The sequence below is a fragment of the Mastigoproctus giganteus genome, chromosome 3, assembly GCF_048544385.1.
Source record: "Mastigoproctus giganteus isolate SK-2022 chromosome 3, ASM4854438v1, whole genome shotgun sequence".
Classification (NCBI taxonomy): domain Eukaryota; kingdom Metazoa; phylum Arthropoda; class Arachnida; order Uropygi; family Thelyphonidae; genus Mastigoproctus; species Mastigoproctus giganteus.
Genome location: NC_143577.1, coordinates 117,762,744 through 117,785,318, shown reverse-complemented (window position 1 = coordinate 117,785,318; position 22,575 = coordinate 117,762,744). Strand labels below are relative to the sequence as shown.

The following is a 22,575-nucleotide window of genomic DNA, read 5'->3' as shown; positions in this document are numbered from 1 at the left end:
AATTGAATAATAATAATAAAAAGAAAAATAAACTGGGTGTTTAGTGTAGAGTGTGTTTAGTGTCAAACGGCACCAGGGGTTTTCCCCATCTTGGGACTTTAAGAATCATGTATGAAGTTTGTATGTAGTTTAAAAAATTTGGCGGATATCATGAATAAGCATACCGAGAGGAACCGCCAGAAATTCTAAGTTATATTCTATTAAGCCCTAAGTCATAAGCTCTACATCCTTCGCCTGCCAATTTCAGGCGAAGGAAGTAGGGCTTATGACTTAAGTCGCTGATGCTCCTAAAACCCAACAACAACATCTTGTCATTGTCTTCTGTCACCGTGATATATTCCCAATAAGTGTTGACGAGCCTCTGTAGCACAATTCTAGCCAGCCATAGATAAAATAAAAGTTAATCGTCATATTTCTGATTTCTGATGTTATTCTGATTCCTGAGGATGAGGGATTGCGTAGTTGACGTTCGTTACCTGTCACTATTTTCGAAACAAAATTAATTTGATTGTTAAAATTGAGTACTCCGGCAGTTTAACATCTTAATATATGTGCAGACCAAATTTAATAATTTCTTAAATAACAAATTTCAGATTTAGTTCTAAAGAGGAAGTATAACTTTCTATTGACAAAATTTTGGAATTGCCCATCAATTATGTTTCGAATTTTGTCCCTGATGAAATTACTACTTACGTGGTTATTATTTCATAGCTTTCTCAATTCTCTTTATTGTAGAATCAAAGAATATGAATTTTAATCTTAAAATTAATATTTCAGGAATGTTTGACGTCGATGGAGAGTTGTTACATTCTTCCCTGTGTGATTACCAGTTCATCAGCACTAACAGGACACAGAACCGTGGTAAATTTTATTCCCCGCAGTATCCCAGTTCGTATCCTCAGAACATCGACTGCGCGTTCCGGTTTATGGGCAAATACAACGAGCGAGTAAAAGTCGTATTCGAGCAAGTAAGACTACAAAGGGGCGATCTGAGGTAAGGAAATATTTTTGTACATTATAAATAACTAATACCAACTCTTTGATGTGTTAATGCATTGTAATTTGCATCAATTCCACGAAGAACCCATTTACCAGAAGAGAATAAAACTCATCATAACGTTGATTTAACTCACATTGCGTTGATTTTCAATTATTAATAAGTTAGCATTAAATATACTTTACTATTTGTTATATGAAGATTTTCCGTTTTATTTTACTGATATCTCTAGACTATTCAGACTATACAGTTCCTTAATTTCCATTAAGTTTAAGATTTGAAGTTCTTAATGCCAAATCCAACTAGTGCTATTTATGAAACTGTTTATTTCTTTTAATCATGATAAATATAATTTATCACGCTAAAATATTACATTATGGTGAATTCAGTTTTACCCGTTTTAATTTATTTAAAATTCACTATTGCCTATCCAGAAATGGATTTACCATTTATTACATGGGTAATATTAATTTTCATTTAAATCTAATTCTATTACATATTAAATCATTCTAAATAGGTAATTGAAACAATATTTACTGTTCAATAAATGTTACTATTAAACCTTCAAAAAATAGTCCTTTATTATTATTTCACTTTTAACAGTTGTCTGAATAGTCCCGATGTTATTGTTGTGCATGACGGAAAGGACAAATCCAACCCTGTTATCGGTCAACTCTGCAACACTAACACCTTCGTAGAAATGGTTTCAACTGGACCCGACCTGTTTATTGAGTTTGTGAGCAGGAGTCATTTCCCTGGTCAAGGCTTTAAGGCATCGTATGTGTTCGAAGAAGAGGCCATCAACAGCGGACTGGATATTCCTTCCACAGGCGAGTAAACTAAGCCAGTTGTGAAACTAAATGTTGGAACGAAATTTTTTATTCTTTACAGTTTCCATTCAGCTACAAACAGGAAAAACATGTTTTTACTAGTTGATATCGAAATGGGTGCTAAAGCAGAAATCATTCGCAGTCGTACTTAGGTGTATCTGCGGCAAAAGCAAGATTTAAAGGTGTATTCCAATTCACCTAAATGTGATACTCGTGTATAAATTAAGCTCCCCTTCTTCAGTGTGAGCTCTTTCGTTTCCTGTGTTTTTATTAGAAAGAGTGGTGGTGGGGAGAATTAATAGTTGTATGTGCTGCTTGTAACGGTGGTGAAAATTTTGAACCGTCATTCTTGGGAATTATTGGCGCATCGGCTACTCAGGTCAATAGTAGCTAGTTCTGATGGAACTCCAATTCAGTGGGTCCCACTCTTTTTATTTTTGTGAACCCCTTTGAATAGTAAATAAACATAAAAATTCCTTTTTTGAATATAAAATAACTGTATGCATTACATAGTGTTTGATACTAATATTAAAGCACAATTGGCGCCTCCGTAGCCAGGTGGGAAGGAGCAGCAGTGCGTAGCACACGCTTCTTGATTAGACCGGGGTTCGAGCCCGTCACCACCAAATACGGAGGATGCGGAAAGGTCAGGTGAATGACCACCGCATACCCCGGAGCAATATGGCCCTAGTTGCTAATGCTCCTAAAAAAAACCAACATAACAAAGCACAATTCTTTAAAAAAAATTAAAAAGTGAAAACAAAATAATTAGTAAACTAATGAGACTTTTGATAAATGGAACTGTTTAATTTATTCATTTATTTTATGAGCTTGTTCAGCTCTATAGAAATCTAACTGAATACTGAGCTTTTTAAGGCGTAAGGTGAATATGAATTCTAGCTCACGTATTTCGTTGAAAATGTTTTAAGAAATTTAGGGGTCAAGAATTTTCGTGAAACGAGCACAAGGATATTCTCATTTAAGGAACATTTTTTTCTATTGAACCACTCGCTTTATATGTATTCTTTATATCTATTGTAACTCTTTTTATGAAATCTAACATCGTGCATTTGGGGAGCAGAAATCCTTGAATACATGTATACTCTGGAGGGAAAGGAGCTAGGAGTGGTTCAATACGAAAAACACTTTATGATTACGATTTCCCTGCAGTATAAACGGTCGTCTAGGAAGGTGTATGGTGCTCTGTCTCTGATTTATAAGGCCTTTGCTAGTAGGGAGAAGGACGTCATTATCCCTCTTTACCAGACGATTGTTAAACCGCATTTGGAATATTGTATTCAGGCCAGGAGACTGAACTCGAAAAAACATAAAAAAATAAAATAGAACTTCTGGAGAGGGTTCAAAGTAGGGATACCAGATCCGTGAGTAAAAAGCAATGCGCATATAAAGAATGGCTTAGAAGGTGTGGACTGCAAAGTTGGACAAATAGCGGCTGAAAGGATTGATAAATGAGGAAGATAGTTCTCCTCCGTAGGTAAGGCATGAATCGGAGTGGGGGGCACAAATAGAAAATCTTAGAGGCAACAGAAGACTGAATCTCGTGAACTTCACCTATAAGGAACTCGTTGTCGAACAGTGGAATTAATTGCCCAACGTGATGAAGACACTGAATCTAAAGCAGAATTGGCCAATTACTTTGTAGACATGGGGATAGTATGAATTGAATAATGTTTTAATTAAATTTTTATTATTATGGTCATCATTATATTTATTTATTTTGTTTTGGCTGGTGCAGAAGGAGCACGCTTTCTTGCATCGTTCGGTCTTACAAATATCGATCCCGCTGCTTTGATACTCATCTGTTTAGAATTTCATCTGGAAGAATCTCTAAAGGCTCGCAGAGGCCGTAGTTTAGCCCTCCCAGGCGGAGAGATAGAGTTTCCCCCATGAGTTATTCCTGGTTTTTCAGCCCGCATACCAATCGTCATCCCAATACTGGCATCCTCAGACATAATACGCAACGTTGCCATATGGTCTAAGTTGTTGATACGCCTAAAACCCAACAAAAGCAGCATCCTCATCTGGGAAAACAATGCAGAAAATCCCAATCAAAGCAGGTTAACTTAGACTGTGTACCGCATTTATTTTATGAGCCGGTTCTGATCGAATTTAACTGTTGAAGGTAACTTCGATTTTTAAAACACGAAAATGAAAGAAATGTTAAAATTGAAAGAAGTCTTGTTCAGAATTGTATTTGATAATTAGTTTCTTGACGTTACTCTACATATAATAATGTATGAATAAAAGAAAATAATGGGGAAAAAAAGTGATTATTGGGTGGGGAGGATGGAAACACTTGTTGAAATGAGCTTTACGGTCGAATTGGAGATCTTTATAGCGATGTTAACATGTAGTGTAATGTTTATTATAATGCAATATGTATGTGGTAAACACAAAAACATTATTTTTCCTTTAACCTGTTCTTATATATGAAGGTCACTTATAAAGGTTTTTCTCCTCGGTGTTTTCTAACAAAAATGTTTTATTAAATTTTATTTAGAGTAGCACTCAGTTTTCTCTCTTTGGACCGTAGAGTCTATAAACATTCCTGTAGATAAATAGGCTGTTTTAAAAATGCTTTCATTTGATGTATACTGTATTAACCACTAAATTTTTTGAGATATTGCGGCTGAAGTATTCTCACTTTCTGAATACCGAAAGTTTAATTAAAATATGTATATCGTGTGAAGTGATATAGTTTGTATATAGACAAAATTGTATTATTCCCTGCTACCATACGAACTTATATGTACTGTAGCTGTTATGAAATTTGAATCTACTGCATCTATCCATTTGCGGGTATTTGCCATCTCGGAGCCCCATCACATTTACGACTGGTTTCATTAAGTAATAGAAATCTTTATTGCAATAATAATAATAATGGTAATACAATGGATACATTGCAATAAGCCCTTCACGGCCACAAGGCCAGGGGTTAACAGTGATATTACAATATGTAAGAAAGGAAATTAATAAATTAAATATAAAATACATATATGAACGAATCAAAAGTAAATGGAGCTCAACACTCAAAGTATAACACAATTATAAACATCACAATGAACAAATAATATACAGGTGGAAAATTACAAGGCTCGTTGGTAAGCCATCTTCATGTCGCATTTCTGGATTGCGGCGTTAAGGCGAGCTTCAAGGAGCAGAATCAGGGACGGGGAAGTACAATTTAAGGATGCGGCGTCTATACTCCTTATCACTAGAAAACTTATTAAGGTCAGCATCCAAAGACTGGGCACATGGAAGTAGCTGATATGGCAGAAACCTATCGGATAGGTGGAGACGGCTGAGATGTGGGCATAGAGCTGGAGTCGCTCTGAGGGAAGGCTGAGGGACTCTCCAAGAGCACAGGTCCCAGAATGATGGTGCCGAGATCTTTCCAGTAATCATTTTTACAGTTGTGGTAAGGCATTTCACCTTAATCAGCGTGGGAAGCCTGTGAATTTTTATCAAACTGGCCATTTCAGTTGTCCTTAACTGTGGAGGAAGTTTGTTTGTTTATGACCCATTTTAAGAGCCAAAACTCAGTAGAAAAGAGTGGTCGAATTGTGCTAGGGGCGGCAGATGCCCATACTTCTGCAGCATATAGAAGCGGAGAGTATACCGTGCTTTTTATATATCTTCTGGTGATCGTTACTTCATTAATGTAATGCAAATGCTGTTTGGCCATCCATCGGAGTCGAGCTGCCTGGGTGAGCAGCTTTTCCATGTGGTTACCAAAGCAGAGCTTAGGATCAAAAACAACCCCCAAATCAGTATGTTTCTTGACGATGGGAATAGGGGAATTGCATAGTATTGGCTGAATATAGGAAGGCGTTTTCTTTAACGAGAATATCATAAATTCAGACTTTTCTGGATTTATTTTTAGTCCAAACTGGTTGAGGTAGTTTGCAAATTCCAGAAGTATATTGTTAATTGATGCTGTTATCACAAGAAGATCATCATGTGGAGAAATCAGTGTGAGGAGCTTCATATCATCAGCATAGCATAGAGTATCATGCCTGGACTCAACAAGCGGCGAGATGAGCGCTGTAAATAAGAGGCCGGATAAGACACCACCCTGTGGCACGCCTGAAGAGACACATCGCTCGTATGTTTGGCCGTGGACAGTAAGCCGGATTATTCTATTTTGAAGGAGTGAGGTGAGGAACTGTAGGGTGTCTCCCTTGATTTGATAATGGTCTGAAAGTAGCTTCAGCATTGCAGGAACATTTATTGAGTCAAATGCTGCTTCGAGGTCTACATAAGTGACTGCAAGCTCTGCATGAGATTCAAACGCAGAGAGGATAGAGCTGGTGGTAGCTAATGTGGGAAAGTACCATTCATTCCGATTTATTCACATAAATATCAACAACGAGCTACTGTATACAAAGCTCCGAACTGCGCGTAACCCTTTCTCTTTCGGTATTAGGAGGAACGGGATGTTCTGACCGTAAAACGTGGAGTTATAAACTCCTCTGGCCACGAATGACTGCTCTTAGTGTAAAAAGGAATTAATTTTATGATCAAAATAGTATAATCTTCAAATATTGAATGAAATAAGAAAAAGCTGGAACTTCTATTTTATTTTATATCGAAATGATAATTTTTTTTTAATAAAATAAATCTTGTGAAGCTTCTCACCGATATGAGCACGCAAAAATTATAATTACTTCTAAAACAAAACTCTGCTGTCCTAAAATCTGTATGCTGTTTCTTATCCGCTTTGCGCCACTTTATTTTCTTTCAGTTTCCGGGCCAGTTTTTAAATGTCCCGACGGTGTCTCCATCCTTGCGTACTTTGCTGACATCTCTCGTCTCTCCTCTTCGCCATCAAAAATAAATCTGAACTCGGGATAACAACATTAGGCAAAACAGACAGGTAATAAACAAATGCATCCCAACAAAAAACAGGAAGAGTTCTTAAATGTCTAAGGAGTCTAATGCACTGAAAGAAATCTCAGTTCAGTCTCTTCTTCTTATAACTGTGGCTCAATATGTAAATCATCTGGAATTTTGAAAATATCATTCTTCTATTTACGGAATGTTATTTGCAAGTCAATTCTTTTCTACGGTTTACGCAGTGTATTCCCAGAAGAATGTATATTGAAGATGCGAATAAAATTCACTATCCTTCGAAAAGACATTGAAATATATAACGATGTTTACTTTATTCGGTGCCTTCTCCATCATGCAATTTGCGATCTCACAAATTCTTAGGCATTTGAATAAAATTGGTTTGGTAATAAGGATTGAAAGAAAGCTAAAGAGATGAAAGAAATATGTTTATTGCACGCACTAGTCTCCGTTCCCATTTTATATTGGTGCCTTTCGCATTTCATATATCACCTGGTCTTTATTAAAGGTAATGCAATCTGAAAAGTACTTCGTGTGAAACTTGAGGCCTGTGGGATAGACAGAAGAGTAAAGATAATTTTGGAAGAAGTGGCTGATCGATGTCATATTTGTAGCGAGATATAAACATGCAAAAACACAACCATTAAACATTCAGCAAGCTCATAACTTGAAGGCCTTGGTTTTTTTTTTTTTTTTTTTTTTTTACCTCCGGAAAGAAATAAAAGACTTGGAAATTAGTGCATGCGTACTATTGATAGTTATAATCAATCACAGCATAACTGAGTGTTTGTTCACTAGAGCATTTCGATTGATAAACACTAAGTCTTACTCCTTTATAGAATATCGTCAGTCATTTTGAAAGTGGAAAGCGTATGAAGATCATTAAAGATTACCAACGATATGGGAGCTGATCGTTTTAGATACATTATTAAGGAACAACAGGAGTTCTGTGGGTGTGTATGTAAAACACATGCGCACACCAAATAAAAATCAAATAAAATTTGTACGCTTTACTGCGTTCAATTCGATTACAGATATTTCTTTTCTCACTGAAGATCGCTGGCAAAATATTCGCCTTAAGGCTTGAACTTATGTTCAATTTAATGATAAATACCGCTATCTACAGGTTTGCCTAAGTTGCTAATACTTGCATTTAAAATTATAAAGCATGCAGCGTCTTAAAAATGTATGAAATCGCTACAGCGGTCATCAATTGGGGGTGGGTCCTATTAGTGAACGAAGCCGAACTGCGAATAATGGTCATTATAATGGAAGTTTTATTTCCATACCACCCTTGGCTGTTCATTGAAACAAAATACATTAGTCACATTCTAATAGGAACCACTCAACAGCTGATGAGAAGCCAGTAAGCTTCGAAACAGTTGGCCTGGCGGTGTCTCCGATATTTAATCGCATAGAGTATTGCCATTTTCAATTGATACTATGCGATTTAAATATATTATATCAACTTAGGTAAAACTGTAGATGACACTATTTGTTCAAGTAGGGAGCAGAAATATTACCATGATCGAAATCGAGCGTAGTAAAGCGTGTGCAAATTTTATTTGGAACAGAACTCGCCGAGAGGAATCTTTCAGCTCATTATGCATATAGAGTGCATATATGCATAGTATCGACTACTGCTGTTAGTTTTAGCATTAGTAGAGGCATACCATGCAAGAAAGCAAGCTTATGCAGCATCAGTCAGCCAAAAAAAAAAAAAAAACCTCCCATTTCACCTCTCCATTCGTTCCAAAAGAAACAGGTTTTTTTCGTCTCATACTAAAGCGAGCAAATCGACTATTGAATACCCATAATATACATCTGCAGCATACCCACACCGCATAACGCTAGTTGCCTCGGCCTAAATAAATTTAAGGCTGATCCCCAGCTCAGCCTTAAATTTATTTAGGCTATCAACTTCCACAACAAAAGATGGAAGTCTGTTCCACCAATCAAACATCCACTGGCTAAAGGCAAATTTCCGCACATCTATTCTACAACTGTCTTTCCTCAATTTAAATCTGTGCCCCCTCAGGTTCTTAATCTGAGCAAGAGGAAGAATCCCATCAGCATTTAGCTTGCTCATCCCATTCAAGGCTGGATACACCCCAATCAGATCACCTCGCAGGTGCCTACTCTCTAGGTGTTACAATTTGCAGAACTTAAGCCTTTGTTCCCCTCGCCAATCTTGCTGCCCTTCTTTGTACTCGTTCTAGCATCCTTCCTAAAATGAGGCCTCCAGACCTGTACACAGTACTCAAAAATGCCTGACCATTGCATTGTATAACGGGATAATCACCTCCCTGTCCCTGCTAACAAAATTCCTATATATCGTTGACAAGACTCCATGACCTGCCCTGGCAGTCTGTCTCCACTGCTCAGCGAACTTCATATTTCATTGCACAATTATCCCCAGGTATTTTTTCATTCGCCAAAACGAGTATTTTGATATTAAAGGCGTGTGCTACTCTGTGTAAATCAACCCCTTGCGTTTGCTGACGATTTGGTTTTGGTGGTGCATGGTGACACAAGAGCTGATTTAGAGGAGAGAGCAAATTGTGCACTAACTAAGCTCCAGGATTGGACAGCCATTCACCGACTAAAGATCTCGGGAGAGAAAACCAAATCTATATTGCTCAAGGGAACGCTCCAACTACGAAGACCACCGGTTATCAAAATTGACAACACCTCCATAAAATTATACCCTGAAATCAAGTATTTAGGAATCGTCTTAGATATGAAGCTAAATTTCCATCCTCACTTGAAATATATGTCACAGAAAATAAAAAAATACTCGGCCATGATCATCCGTATAAGCCGTGCAGACTGGGGCCTAAAGCGCCGGGCTCTGGCCCTCATCTATAATGCCATATTTGTGCCAATAGCTTGCTATGGAGCCTCAGTATGGTGTACTAGGGCCTCCCTCGACCGAAATCGCCGTAAACTAGACTCCATACAGCGTTCTATGCTCCTTGCCGTAACAAGGGCGTGCCGTACAGTAAGCACCCCAGCTCTGCAGGTGCTAGCTGGATGTATACCCCTACACCTAGAGGTAATAAGAAGAGGATTATATCAACGATTGAAGAAGAGTATTCCCACCGAAACAGCAGGCATCACTCTTAACCTTGATAACAACCCCAAACAGGAAAGGAAGAGAATCTCTGAAATTATGTACAGGACCTGGCAAGAGACATGGGACACCACCAACAAAGGATTGATAACCAAAAAGTTCATCCCCTCTGTGAACCTCATCAGTCCAAAGCCTCCTCCCTGGTACTCACCAGGCCTCCATACTACATTTCTATTTACAGGCCACGGACCCTTTAAAGCGAAGCTAACATCCCTAGGCATAGAAGAAGATCCACTGTGTCACTGCGGGGCTGAAGAAACGTGGGATCACGTGATGTATGATTGCCATGAATATGACGAGTTCCGGCTAAGGTTTGCCACTAAAATGCAAGAAAATCCCCGGAATTGTGAACACCTGATTATGATGGACGAGCAGCGCTACGCCGCCTTTACAGAGTTTGCGCAGTCTGTCTTCACTGCTAGACGGGTTAGGCACCCAAACAGCACCCATTGAAGATCAAAGTAAGAAACTTCCTGGATATGACAGTCCTCTCAGGAGAAGGGAAAAAAAAAAAAAAAAAAAAAAAAAAACTCCTTCCTTCCTTCGTCCCAGGAGTGACAGAACCTACACCAGCACAGCTCAGCTGCTGCCTTTAGGCCTCCCTAGCCACGCTCCCTTGCGTGGTCCTTTGTTTCCACTCCCTGGCGGGAGGGGGAGTTCATCCCTGGTGTCCTTCCCCCTCGCCACCCCTCTTTTTCACTCTGGTGGGGCATGGGCCTGCTCCACTGACTTGGGGTCATCTTCCCTATGGACCCCGTAACTCTGTCTTTTCCCCCCAGTCTTCAGTCTCCCTCCCCTTCTCTAACTTTCAACTAGTGTTTGAATCAACTCCAAATTGTTTGAGCCCTACATCCAAAAACTTAACAACATCAAATCGCCCAACTAGTACTCCCTTTGTTTTTTGGCTGACCCCTATCTATAGCGTGTTTTTTTTTTTTTTTTTTTTTTAGGTCCTTGCCACTGAAATCTCAGGAAATTAGGTGGCAGGACCTGCCAGAGTAAATAACTAAGTAGTGTACCTGGTCTGCCTCCACGGGGCGGAGTGGGGCAACGTTGGGTCCCATTAGGGGCCCAGCGGCTAAATGACCAGAGGAACAACGGTACACGACACTACACATGTACAAAATCCATACACTTTTAAACCTCTGGCATTGACAGTGTTCTGTTTCACACCCACAATGTATAGCACGCGGAGATGGGGGAAACCCCTGGTGCCGTTTGACACTAAACACACTCTACACTCTACACACTCTACTCTGTGTAAATTTATATGTGGTTGTATGCTTTATATTTCTTTATTATTGTTCGAAATGTTTATAAGGAAAGTATATGGGGAAAAATCATACAACATAAACATTGTTACCATCTGATGTAATGAAATGGAGTGGAACAGTATTAACAACATTAACTGCATCAATATGGTTAGAAAAGGAATTAAAAGGTTTACTAACTGAAATTTCTATGATAGTGAAAGAAGATGTCACCGCCATCCGAAGTAAGACGATGTATACAGAAGTAACACCAGAACGAAGCTGGTAGTTAACGCAATCTATATGAACTCTGATAATTATGCCATTATAAATATGAATTCATAATGAGCAAATATAAATCTATTATGCCACAATTTTCACGTATGTTGGCCAGATGCAAACACCTCGTGCATCTAGTAATCGCATATGAGGACTTCATCCAGTCAAATTTTTAAGGGAGTGACGATACATTCGTTATAAAAGCTCGTTTGTGTCATCATTCTTGCTGTTTCACTCAACAGTTTTCAGATCCTCATTAGAAGATGACTCTAAAAATGACTTCTTTACTTTCTGGAGTCCACCATATCTATGGTTAATTACGATGTCTTTACAGTTCTCCTTCTCTGAGATCAGATACCTTGGAGTAATGCAATTCTGGAGATACCTTCATGGTCAGAAACGATCTTCTGCTTCTGGCGACCTCTTTAAGCGAAAATAAAATAAAAATAGCCCGTATAGTGCGGCACCTCCTCTTCAATAGTTATAACAAGCGTAGTTCTCATAATCTTTTGATATTCTTGTTTTTTGTTTCTAATTTATTGTCTTTGCTACCGCGACCACCTTGGAAAAACACTGCTATGACGTATACAGTCTTGGTCTTTACCTTTCTAGTCTGGATGTGCAGATTTTTAAAGATGTTCGGAATGATAATTTGACGGGAATTTTCCAAGATTGCCGTAAATTGTTCGAAGAATGGCCTGTCCAAAGGCTTATATTTTCACATTTGAGATCCCTGCATTAACAAGATCACGACCATGCAGATCGTTAGTTTTGCGGACCTCCGAGGGATGATATTCCAAAATGTGGTTTGGCTTAGTAAAGAAGTTTTCTTTTTTTTTTTTCTTTTACATGAACCGTCATTAGAAAATGCAATATCAGAATGCACCGAGACTAGCTTTGCAGCCAATACAAATTACTTTTAAATATTCCGGAGCATTCGATAGCATAATAAAGATACTCAAAAGTATATGGAAAAAAATAGTAATAAATATTATACAGTTTTGTCTTTAAAAATAACTAAATTCACAAGGCATAATACGTTAAGAGTTTATTATCTATATAATATCGGTGTAGATACACCATAGACAACTCTTAAGAAACTACGAAGTAGTTGTTGTAGCAGGCATCATTTGCTTTGTTTCTCATACTGTGCTCTTCCTTCACGACGAGTTGCCATGATATTGCACTACCTCGAATAAGTAACGCTTCACTAATTGTTAATTATTCTAAATTATTGTTAATTATTCTTATGGGTGGTGGTGGTACTCACTGAGAATAAGTAACAATAGTCTTCTCTATTAGTGAAACGTTACTTATTCGAGGTAGTGCAATATCATGGCAACTCGTCGTGAAGGAAGAGCACAATATGAGAAACAGAGCAAATGATGCCTGCTACAACAACTACTTCGTACTTTCTTAAGAGCTGTCTCTTAAGAAATTAATGCATTAGTTAGAGGCATCATATGCCTCTAACTAATGCATTAGCATTAGTAGAGGCATATGATGCAAGAAAGCAAGCTTATGCAGCATCAGCCAAAAAAAAAAAAAAAAAAAAAAAAAAAATCCCCTTCCACTTCACCCCTCCGTTCGTACGAAATACCTGTCTAGCTGAACCTTAAATTTATTTAGGCTATTAACTTCCACAAAAAGGGATGGAAGTCTGTTCCACCATCCATCTACCCGCTGGTTAAAGGCAAATTTCCGCACATCTATCCTACATCTGTCTTTCCTCAATTTGAATTTATGCCTTCTCAAGTGATTATTCTAAGCAAGAGGCAGTATCCCATCAGCATTGAGCATGCTCAACCCATTCAAAGCTCTGTACACCTCTATCAGATCACCTCGCCGGTGCCTAGTCTCCAGACACTGTAATTTGCAAAACTTAAGCCTTTCTTCGTAAGAGCAACCCTTTGTCCGTTCACTAACCTTGTTGCCCTTCTCTGTACTCGTTCCAGCAGCTCTACATCTTTCTTGAAATCAGGCCTCCAGACCTGTATACAGTACTCAAGGTGCGGCCTGACCATTGCCTTATACACGGGAATAATCACCTCCTTATCCCTGCTAGAAAAATTCCTGTATATCATTGATAAGACACCATGAGCTACTCTTGCAGCCCGTCTGCACTGCTCAGAGAACTTCATATCTGCCTGCACAATTACCCCCAGGTTCTTTTCATTCTCTACCACTGTCAGTATAGTACCACAGAGTTGATACGTTGCTCTGGGGTTGCTGTTTCCCATATGTAGTACTTTACATTTGTCAATGTTAAACTTCATTTGCCACCTCTCAGCCCATCTGCTCAACCTTTCCAGATTCTGTTGCAGCAGCATAGCGTCAGTAGCGTCCTTAACAACTCTGCCAACCTTTGTATCGTCTGCAAACTTGAACATTAAGCTTGATATTATTTATAAATAATCAATATTATTTATAAATACAGAAAACAACAATGGACCCAACACTGAACCCTGAGGGACTCCACTAATAACATTAGTCCACGATGAGCAGTGTCCATTAATTACCACTCTCTGTCTTCTGCCACTCAACCATCCCTTTACTCATAGCAACAATTTCCACCAATGCTACACTGCTCCAATTTGTGCAGCAGTCTTCCGTGTGCAACAGTATCAAAAGCCTTTCTAAGATCCAAATATATAATATCAAAGTTATTCTTTGCATCCAATTCTTTTGTGACTACATCATAGTATCCAATCAAATTGGTCAGGCAAGACTTCCCCTTAACAAAACCATGCTGTGTCTGAGCTATAACTGGTGTCTTGTCTAGATGATCCTGCAGTGCTTCTTTAACCAGTGTCTCCATTAATTTTCCAGGAACAGAAGTTAAACTAACAGGTCTATAATTACTTGTGTCGCCCTTTGATCCTCCTTTGTGAATTTGGTTACATTTGCACAACTCCAGTCTGTGGGTACCTCCCCTGAGTCCAAGGAAGCTCTCATAATTATGGCTAACGGATTGCTTACTTCCTTTGCTGCCTCCTTTAATATAACTGGATAGATCCCATCCACCCCAGGTGCCTTTCTTGTATTTATCTTCAACAATTTCTCCTCCACTTTACTCTCAATTATTACAATATCATCTAGCTCACTGCCAGTGTTTACTTCATCTATGGCATTCCCCTTCCTGAATAACTCCTCATGTGTGGATGTAGATGCAAAATATTGATTTAGTTTGTTAGCTACCTGAGCAGGATCATCAACAGTTGAACCATCGATATCAAGTGGACCAATCTGATTCATCCCCTTCCTTCTAGAGTTTACATAAGTAAAGAACTGCTTGCTGTTTTTCTTTGCATCCCTTGCCAAAGTTTTCTCGTAATCTGCCTTCACTTGCCTAACCTCCTTTGTAACTTGGTTACAGATCAACTTATATCTATCATAGGCTTCTGTGACACATGTTAATTTATAGGTATCCCATGCATTTTTCTTCTCTGCCACATGTCTCATTAGTTCATCTGACATCCATTTAGGCCTAAACCTTGAACAATATTTCTTAGTTGGTATGTAAAGCCTAGTAGCTTCCAAGATAAGTTCTTTGAATGCTTCCCATTTTGAGTTTGCTGTTGGTAACATCATCAGTTGGTCCCACTGTATAGAATTAAAATACTGTCTCAGACCATCGTAGTCGCCTTTACGAAAGCAATAACCCTTCCCTTTACCCCCGATGGTAGTTACCTCCTTGAGAAAATCCCACTTCAGCACACTGTGATCACTGCCACCTAGTGGTTCCTTTATCTGCAGATTCTTAATACATGAAGAATCACTACTGATAATCAAATCAAGAGTATTGCTCCCTCTTGTTGCCTCACGAACATGCTGATTTAGAAAACGATCATTCAATAAATCCACAAAAGCCTTTCTAGTGTGTGAATGACCAATCCACAAATTCCAGTCAATTTCTGGGAAATGAAAATCCCCCATTATAAGACTCTATGATTTACTGGCCCACTCTATTTCCCTGTACAGTTTCTTATTATACTCATCACAGTCATTAGGCTTATAGCTCAATCCTACTCTCAATTTTGATCTCCCAATGCTTATGTCACACCAAACTGACTCAACACTGCACTGTCCAGCGATGTCGACTGGCTTCACTTCCTTGGTTTTTATGTGTTTCTTAACTAATAGCATTTCTTAACTTATATCTGTGTGACACCACGTCTCTGATATCCCAACAATATCTGCCTTTGATGTTTTGAGCAATACCTCAAATTCATCAAATTTATTTACCAAACTCCTAGCATTGGTGTACACGCAAGTATACATGCACCTGTTCTTTTTCTTAGCTACCCTAACCCAACCCATGTGTTTACTTGTACCCCAATGACTCCCAACAGACTCTGAAATATCCTGCATCTTATTTTCCAAGCTGCTGCTCATTCCAATAGAAGCAGTGCAAGAATCACTTTCACCTCTGCCAGTGGCTACTGTTAATCTATTAGTCCTTGTATCCCCCCCAATCTAGCAGTTTTCCGACCCACCTAACACTGCCTCGATAGCATCAGCAAATATTCTTGAACCCTTTCTATTTAAGTGTATCCCATCCCTGTAGAAGCAGTCTCTCCTGTTAACAAGTACAGACCACGCTGAAAAAAATTCTACCCCTTGATGTGCAGAATTGCAGACACTTTCAAATTCAACCCTAATTCACGGCTTTTTTTTTTCAACAGTGACCTGTACTTGTTAAACTGAACTGGTAATTTTAGAGACATAAACTAGTTTTATTAAGTGTTCTATATAATGTTATCAATTAATTGATAAGTAGATAACTATATTTACTTTTCACTTCTGCTAAAATTCAATAAATTTAAGGGAAAAATCGAACGCGTGTGAAATGTAACGGCCTGCTTACATTAACTTGATTTTTCAGCGTAATAAAAAAAGTTTTTCTAAAGGTACAAGTGCGTTGCTTCCATTTAACGATATGTTAAGGCCAAACTAAAAGTTAAGTTTTAATTTTATGTTTTATGCATTTTTATGCTAATTTTGTTAAATAAACGAAAGTCTGAAGTAAAGTTAATTTTATTACTTTCATGAAGTGGGGAATGAGGGCACGTATGATTTAGAAACTGTTATTTTTTTTTTATTATTTTTTTTTTTAGGACCATTAATAACCAAGGCCATATTGCTCCGGGATATGCGGTGGTCATTCCCTGACCTTTCCGCATCCTCCGTATTTGGTGGTCACGGGCTCGAAACCCGGTCTAATCAAGAAGCGTGTGCTACGGACTGCTGCTCCTGGCTACGGAGGTGCCTGATTGAGAAACAGATCATTCATTATACGATAGGATTAACGTAGACTCTGTGTTGTTTGGAGCTGTGCACTAATGCACGTTTGCTGGAGTGAGGCAACATCCGCTGTGCGTGAGTGAACCCCCGTAATCAACACGCATCCCATGTTTCAGAACATTCAGAGTAAGCATATTCCACTTATGCAGATTTAAGAACCGAATAAAAACGATATTCACCAACTTATGGAATCGGTTTAGGTTTAAATACGGTTCCTGTTCTTCCAGTATTTAAAGTTTTCTTTCTTTCTTATTTCTTCAGATCTTCCTTTATTGTCTTTTTAAATATGTTAAAATATTTTTGGTTAAAAATGCTAAAGTACTGTTGGTTACGTCCTTCTCCAACTATATTTTGGAATTACAAATTTCTGTGAAATGCTCTGTTGCTTTTTAAACAATCTCATTAAAAACTGCAATACTTTCTACAGCAGTACTCAAGGAGTCAAAATTTCACTCCTGGTGTACTCATTAAGAATCGAGAAACTTAAAATGCATGAACTGTTGCAGTAGAGGAATTTTTTTCTTATAGAAACAGGTTTTTTTTTTGTCTCATCCTAAAGCGAGCAAATGGACTATAGACTACCCATAATATACATCTACAGTATACCCACACCGCATGACCCTAGTTGCCTCGGCGATTTTTCTATACAACCTAACCGACTTAGCAGTTGTGATTCTGTATAAAATTTCGAAGAATTTATACCTACTTGATCGCCGTGAATCTTCTAAACTACAAATGAATCATTCGTAGATTGATATGAATTGGGCAGTACTCTCGTTTAGAAAGCGCGCATATATGTCTCCATTCTTAATCTGGAACTAATCTTAACAAGTGGGAGAACTGATTTGCGAAGACTGACAGAATTATTACCCACCTCTATGTCCTTCTAGATGACACTGCTACATCAGCAGGCATCTATTGTGATCCGATAGGACAAAGCTGATGGTTTATAGTAGCTCTGAGAGACGTCTAATTGTAGTATCCAAATTATCCGGACCAGCAATTTTAGGGATATGTCAAGTGTCAGAGAAATGGACCCACGCCTTCAGGTTCGCGATGTGCGGATATTGCAGAACTCACTTCGTCGAAAATAATTATTAGAGACGGAAATCAAACAGCTGTATTCCGCTGGTCGTCTACCACTGCTGAAGTTTGACTATTATCAGAGGCAAACCAGTTTCTCTATCAACAGTTGATGGAGAAATTGCCATTAGACTTCAGACTCTATATTAACATTCTCTTTGCTATACTTTGCATACTGCAATATTATGAATAAAGATATGATGCAGAATAGATGTTTTTTAAGGATTTAGTCGGTCGGGAGCAGAAATATATCGAAACATTTTCAAAACAGGACAAGTATATTAATTGAAATGTGCATTAATGCAGTTGATATTCACAAGCACACAACTTATTTAACCATAAATTGGAAGAGGTGTAGTTCTTTTATGTTCCAACATGCTTGTTATTCTCAGTGGGCACAACCACCACCCAGACGGCACCGTTTGAAAAATGGTATGTGATAAGATATTCTATCCTCATACTGTCCCTATTAGACTTAGGAAAGCAAAAAAGGTGTAGGAAAGTGATAGGTTTTTGGTTTTTTTTATGAGCATTAGCAACTAAGGCCATATTGCTCCGGGATATGCGGTGGTCATTCCCTGACCTTTCCGCATCCTCCGTATTTGGTGGTGACGGGATCGAACCCCGGTGTAATCAAGAAGCGTGTGCTACGCACTGCTCCTTCCCACCTGGCAGCGGAAAGTGATAGTGAAAGGAGGAATGGGACAGTTACACCTCATACTCACACCACTCAAAAACTCCTCTAATAGGCAATGCTCTTCCCCGGTAGAGAACATTGTTGTTACCTATTCTTGAAAACTCTCAGCAGCATCAGGCTTCCCCTGGTGACCGTTTCAGGGCTATTTGGACCTTCTTCGGTGGGCAGGTAGGTACCCTGGTAATTCAAACATGCCATCACAGTTGCGAAGTTAATTCCACAATATGAGAGATGCCAAATGGTGAACAGAACGATACTGTATTTAAAGACTAAATGCACAAGGCATAATTCCATATGGGTTTAAATTAATTATATAATATAGGTATAGACACCCCATGTTTACCCATAAATTTAACTGCATAAGTAGTGTAAAAGCATCGTTTAATTTTATTTAATATTTATTGTGGCTACCTTCACAACGAAATAGGAGGTATTGCACTACTTCGAATAAATAATGCTTCTCTAGTAGAGGAGAGTACTGTTATTTATTCTCAGTGGGCCCCAGACGCACCGTTTCAAGGCTCGTTGCCCTATCGTCAGTGGGTGGGCTGGTACCCTGGTGTTGAAATCATGCCAAACCAGTATGCTGATATTATATAGTTATTTCATGCTCATGGAAAAAGGAACCGGACGCAAACGAGTCTCTACGCCAAAATAGGACTGCGTTTTGAAGCGCTTATGCCTTAAAACCGTAGGGCTTCTTCATCTGAGCTGAAAAGAGAATGGGAAGAACATACAGGAGTGGTAGCGAGTGTAGTAACAGACAGAAAACGCCTCTTCAAAAATGGAATTGTAGCCCGTCGTCCTAAGAAGCTCCTCCTCACACAAAAATTTGGTGTAAGGAGCATGTCAAAGGGGCCTCCGAGCAGTGGAAGTCAGTTATTTTCTCAGATGAGAAGAAATTCAACCTGCATGGCTCTAATGGAGACAAATGATTCGCCGCAGACGTAGTGAAGAATACTAACCAGACTGTATGGTGTCTACAGTGAAATTCCCTACCAGCCAAATGATATGGGGGTGCATTTCATATTGCAGAGTAGGTCACCTGCAGTTTATAAAAGGTTCCATAAATGCTAATGGATACCTGGCTATATTGGAAGGCAAATTGTTGCGGACCATTAGAGAGCATTTCAACCTGCCAAGTAACTGCACTTTCAGGACGACTCTACTCCTTGTCATCAGGCGAAAAGTGTAAGTAGGCACTTCTGTAGTTACTTTAGCTTCATTTCTATATTAGATGTTCTACAGTAATGAGTTTACATTTGTTACAGGTGAAAAAATTGTTGGAAGAACGGTCCATTACAACTCTTAGCTGGCCAGGAAACAGCCCGGCCGGACCTGAGTCCTATAGAAAACTGTTGGAATCGTGTGGAATCTGCAGTTGCCAGAAAGAAACCAAACACCCTTCGTGAACTTCATAATTCGTGTTTGGAACCACGAACTATCAGTTGATTATCTTCAAAAATTGATCTTGTCAATGCCTCGACGGTGTGCTGCTGTCATCAGGGCCAGAGGGGGTTCAACTAAATATTAGTTTGCACATGGTGAACTTTTCATTTTGTTTTCCATTTAAAATCATAAACTGATGCAAATTGAGTGCTTCTGATAATATTTCAGCCATAATTGTAATGTTTACCAAAACACCACAATTATCGCTGAAATGTCTTTTGTTTGTTTCAATTTGTGACGCTAATCATTAATATAACATACCATCGCGGAAAAGGGTAGAAATGTGAAATTCCTAGGTGATGCACTTTCTTTGAACACCAGTGTACATTATTATTTCTGACTGAAAAAAAAAAAAAAAAATTCCTTGCTACCTTTGCAGATCTTGAGGTGTATTTTGCACACTTTGACCCAGTTTATTTCTCCTGCGATGCAAATCAGAGCTGTATCTTTTACATTATAAATGGGAATTCATTTTACTCAGTTTTATACACCAGGTATCCAACACGTCATTCGCGTAAAGTATTCACAGTTCATTCCTCCACCAATCTGAAAATCATTTCAGTATGACACCAAACCTGTTTTCTTTCTAGTGTACGTTAACTTGATAAGCATTTGTTCATTCAAAAATATCGCCGTATAAGAAAATGTCTGCGTAGGTTTCTTAAAATTTCTGTCTTTCGCTTATTCAAAAAAGGCTTCGGTTTACTTATCCTTTACCAGGAGTATTTTCTCACTTCGCATAATCGAGTTGAATAATTCCGTTGCTGCCATCTGCATCACGTCTTTCTTCTGCTCCATCAGAAATTCATTTCGTATTCCGTCCATCTTGTGGAGATTCGTCCGCTTTAGTTTTTCCCCTGTTTTAAAGTACGCTGTCACCATTTCTCGCTTTGATTCCAATTTCAGAAATACATTCTGACTTTTTTATGTGAAAATGTTCCCTCCTTCTCGGATCCCACAGTGTAGAGAATTGTCCAATGAGGTGCCCGCGTTTTGTGTGGTTCACTTGTTCAGATTATCTTTCTTTTTTGCGAATTATTTTTATTAAACAAACAATTTTAATATGAACTCGTCGTGAGATTTAAGAATATTTTTTTGTATTCAAATCTGTGGTTTGAGCTTAGTTTTCTTCAACCTAATGATGAATTAAAATAAAAATAAATGAAAATATTATCCACAATGAATAATCGAAGTGATAATCTAGGTTACCTAATTTCTTAGGATAAAGACAGATGTGAGAATAACTGATTTCAAGTATCAGAAAAAAAAAAAAACACTGCACTCCACGTAGAATTCTCGCAAAGTAATCTAGTAATTTTGAAATAAATGAAAGAATAGACTTCAGAAACAGTTTTGGTTTATTTAGGTCATTGGAATTTTCTGTGAAGTCTGTTGCTTTCATTTATATCAGTACTCTCTCTCTGCTGTCTACCTGCAGCCCTTCTCTGCGCTCTATGGCCATAGAGCGCCGAGAAGAATATCCCTGCCGAATGCAGCATTTTCACTGCCGAGCTGCTCGCAATTAAACTAGCCTTAGCTCACATACAAACACACCACCAAAAATGCGTCATACTGTATATACTGAATCTCCCAGTTCATTGCCTGCTTTCTCATCGGTGAGGCACAATCCTCATCCAGGCCTGCCCTAGGTACAACAGAGAATACATTTCCTTTCTGAATTGGAATTTTATATTCGCTTCTGCTGGATCCTCAGCCACATCTGGATCATGGGAAATGATTTGGCTGACTCCGCAGCCAAATCAATGACCCGTTACAACTCTTGTCCGTTAGTCCCCGATACAGACAAGTAATACGAAATAAACTGGTTTCCCAATGACAACGCTCTTGACATGGGTAGGCTGAAAATAAGCTTTACGATATTAAGCCTGTAATTGAACATTGGCTGTCTAGTCTGCGCAGGGACTGTAAAGAGGAAGTTGTTCTAGCCCGACTCCGCATAGGACACAGTCATCTGACGCATGCTTTTCTGCTGAGGGCTCAAAAACAATTTATTTTTATGGCACCCGAAAATTAAATTCATCTGCCGTGCTGTGTGTCTTATGTCTTTTAATTGGGTGTGTTCTATGGGCGATTTATCTGTTTTGCTGGACGAAAAACTCCAGTTTCTGGGGAAAAAGCCTTGCTATCTATGCCTGAGACCGACTAACTCAGCCACGGAGTGAAAAAAAGCCCACTAAAGTTCCTCGCGTCATCGACGAGATTCGAACTCGTGCCTTTCCACCCGGTGTGGAGAGGACGGTGATGATACCACTGTGCTACCGCGCAGACACATCTGCTGAGGGCTGATGACTCTCCTATGTGCAAGCATTTTGACACCATTGAAACATGTTGTTATTGACTGTCTTAGTTTTTTTTAAATGCATGCCGTTTGTGTTTTAGCGCTTTTAACCACTCACTGAGCGTTATACACTCACTGAGCGTTATACACTCAGTCAGATTTTAACTGACAAAGGCGATATGTCTGCAATTTTTAACTTTTTAAAAATCGCAAACCGTATATAAATGTTTCTAGTACGCATCATATATATTTATTTTTTAACAGAATCTATCTATTTGTCTTTTAGCCATTTGTATATATTGCATCATTTTTAAGTTTCTTGTGTCCTTTTACTTTTAAATATTAGACTTGGCGCATCATGGCCTTGCGCCATAAAAACCTA

The 22,575-nt window shown here is 38.7% G+C and overlaps 1 protein-coding gene across 2 annotated transcripts in view; it reads left to right on the top strand.

Annotated features, from left to right (window-relative positions):
• Nucleotides 1-22,575, top strand: part of LOC150088245 (suppressor of lurcher protein 1-like) — a 1,375,230-nt gene that overhangs the window by 999,935 nt on the left and 352,720 nt on the right. For both annotated transcript variants that reach the window (XM_090370656.1, XM_090370655.1), the window contains exons 7-8: nt 778-994; nt 1,601-1,827. In XM_090370656.1, the coding sequence (XP_090226782.1) occupies nt 778-994; nt 1,601-1,827 (444 nt within the window). The remainder of the gene's footprint in view (nt 1-777; nt 995-1,600; nt 1,828-22,575) is intronic.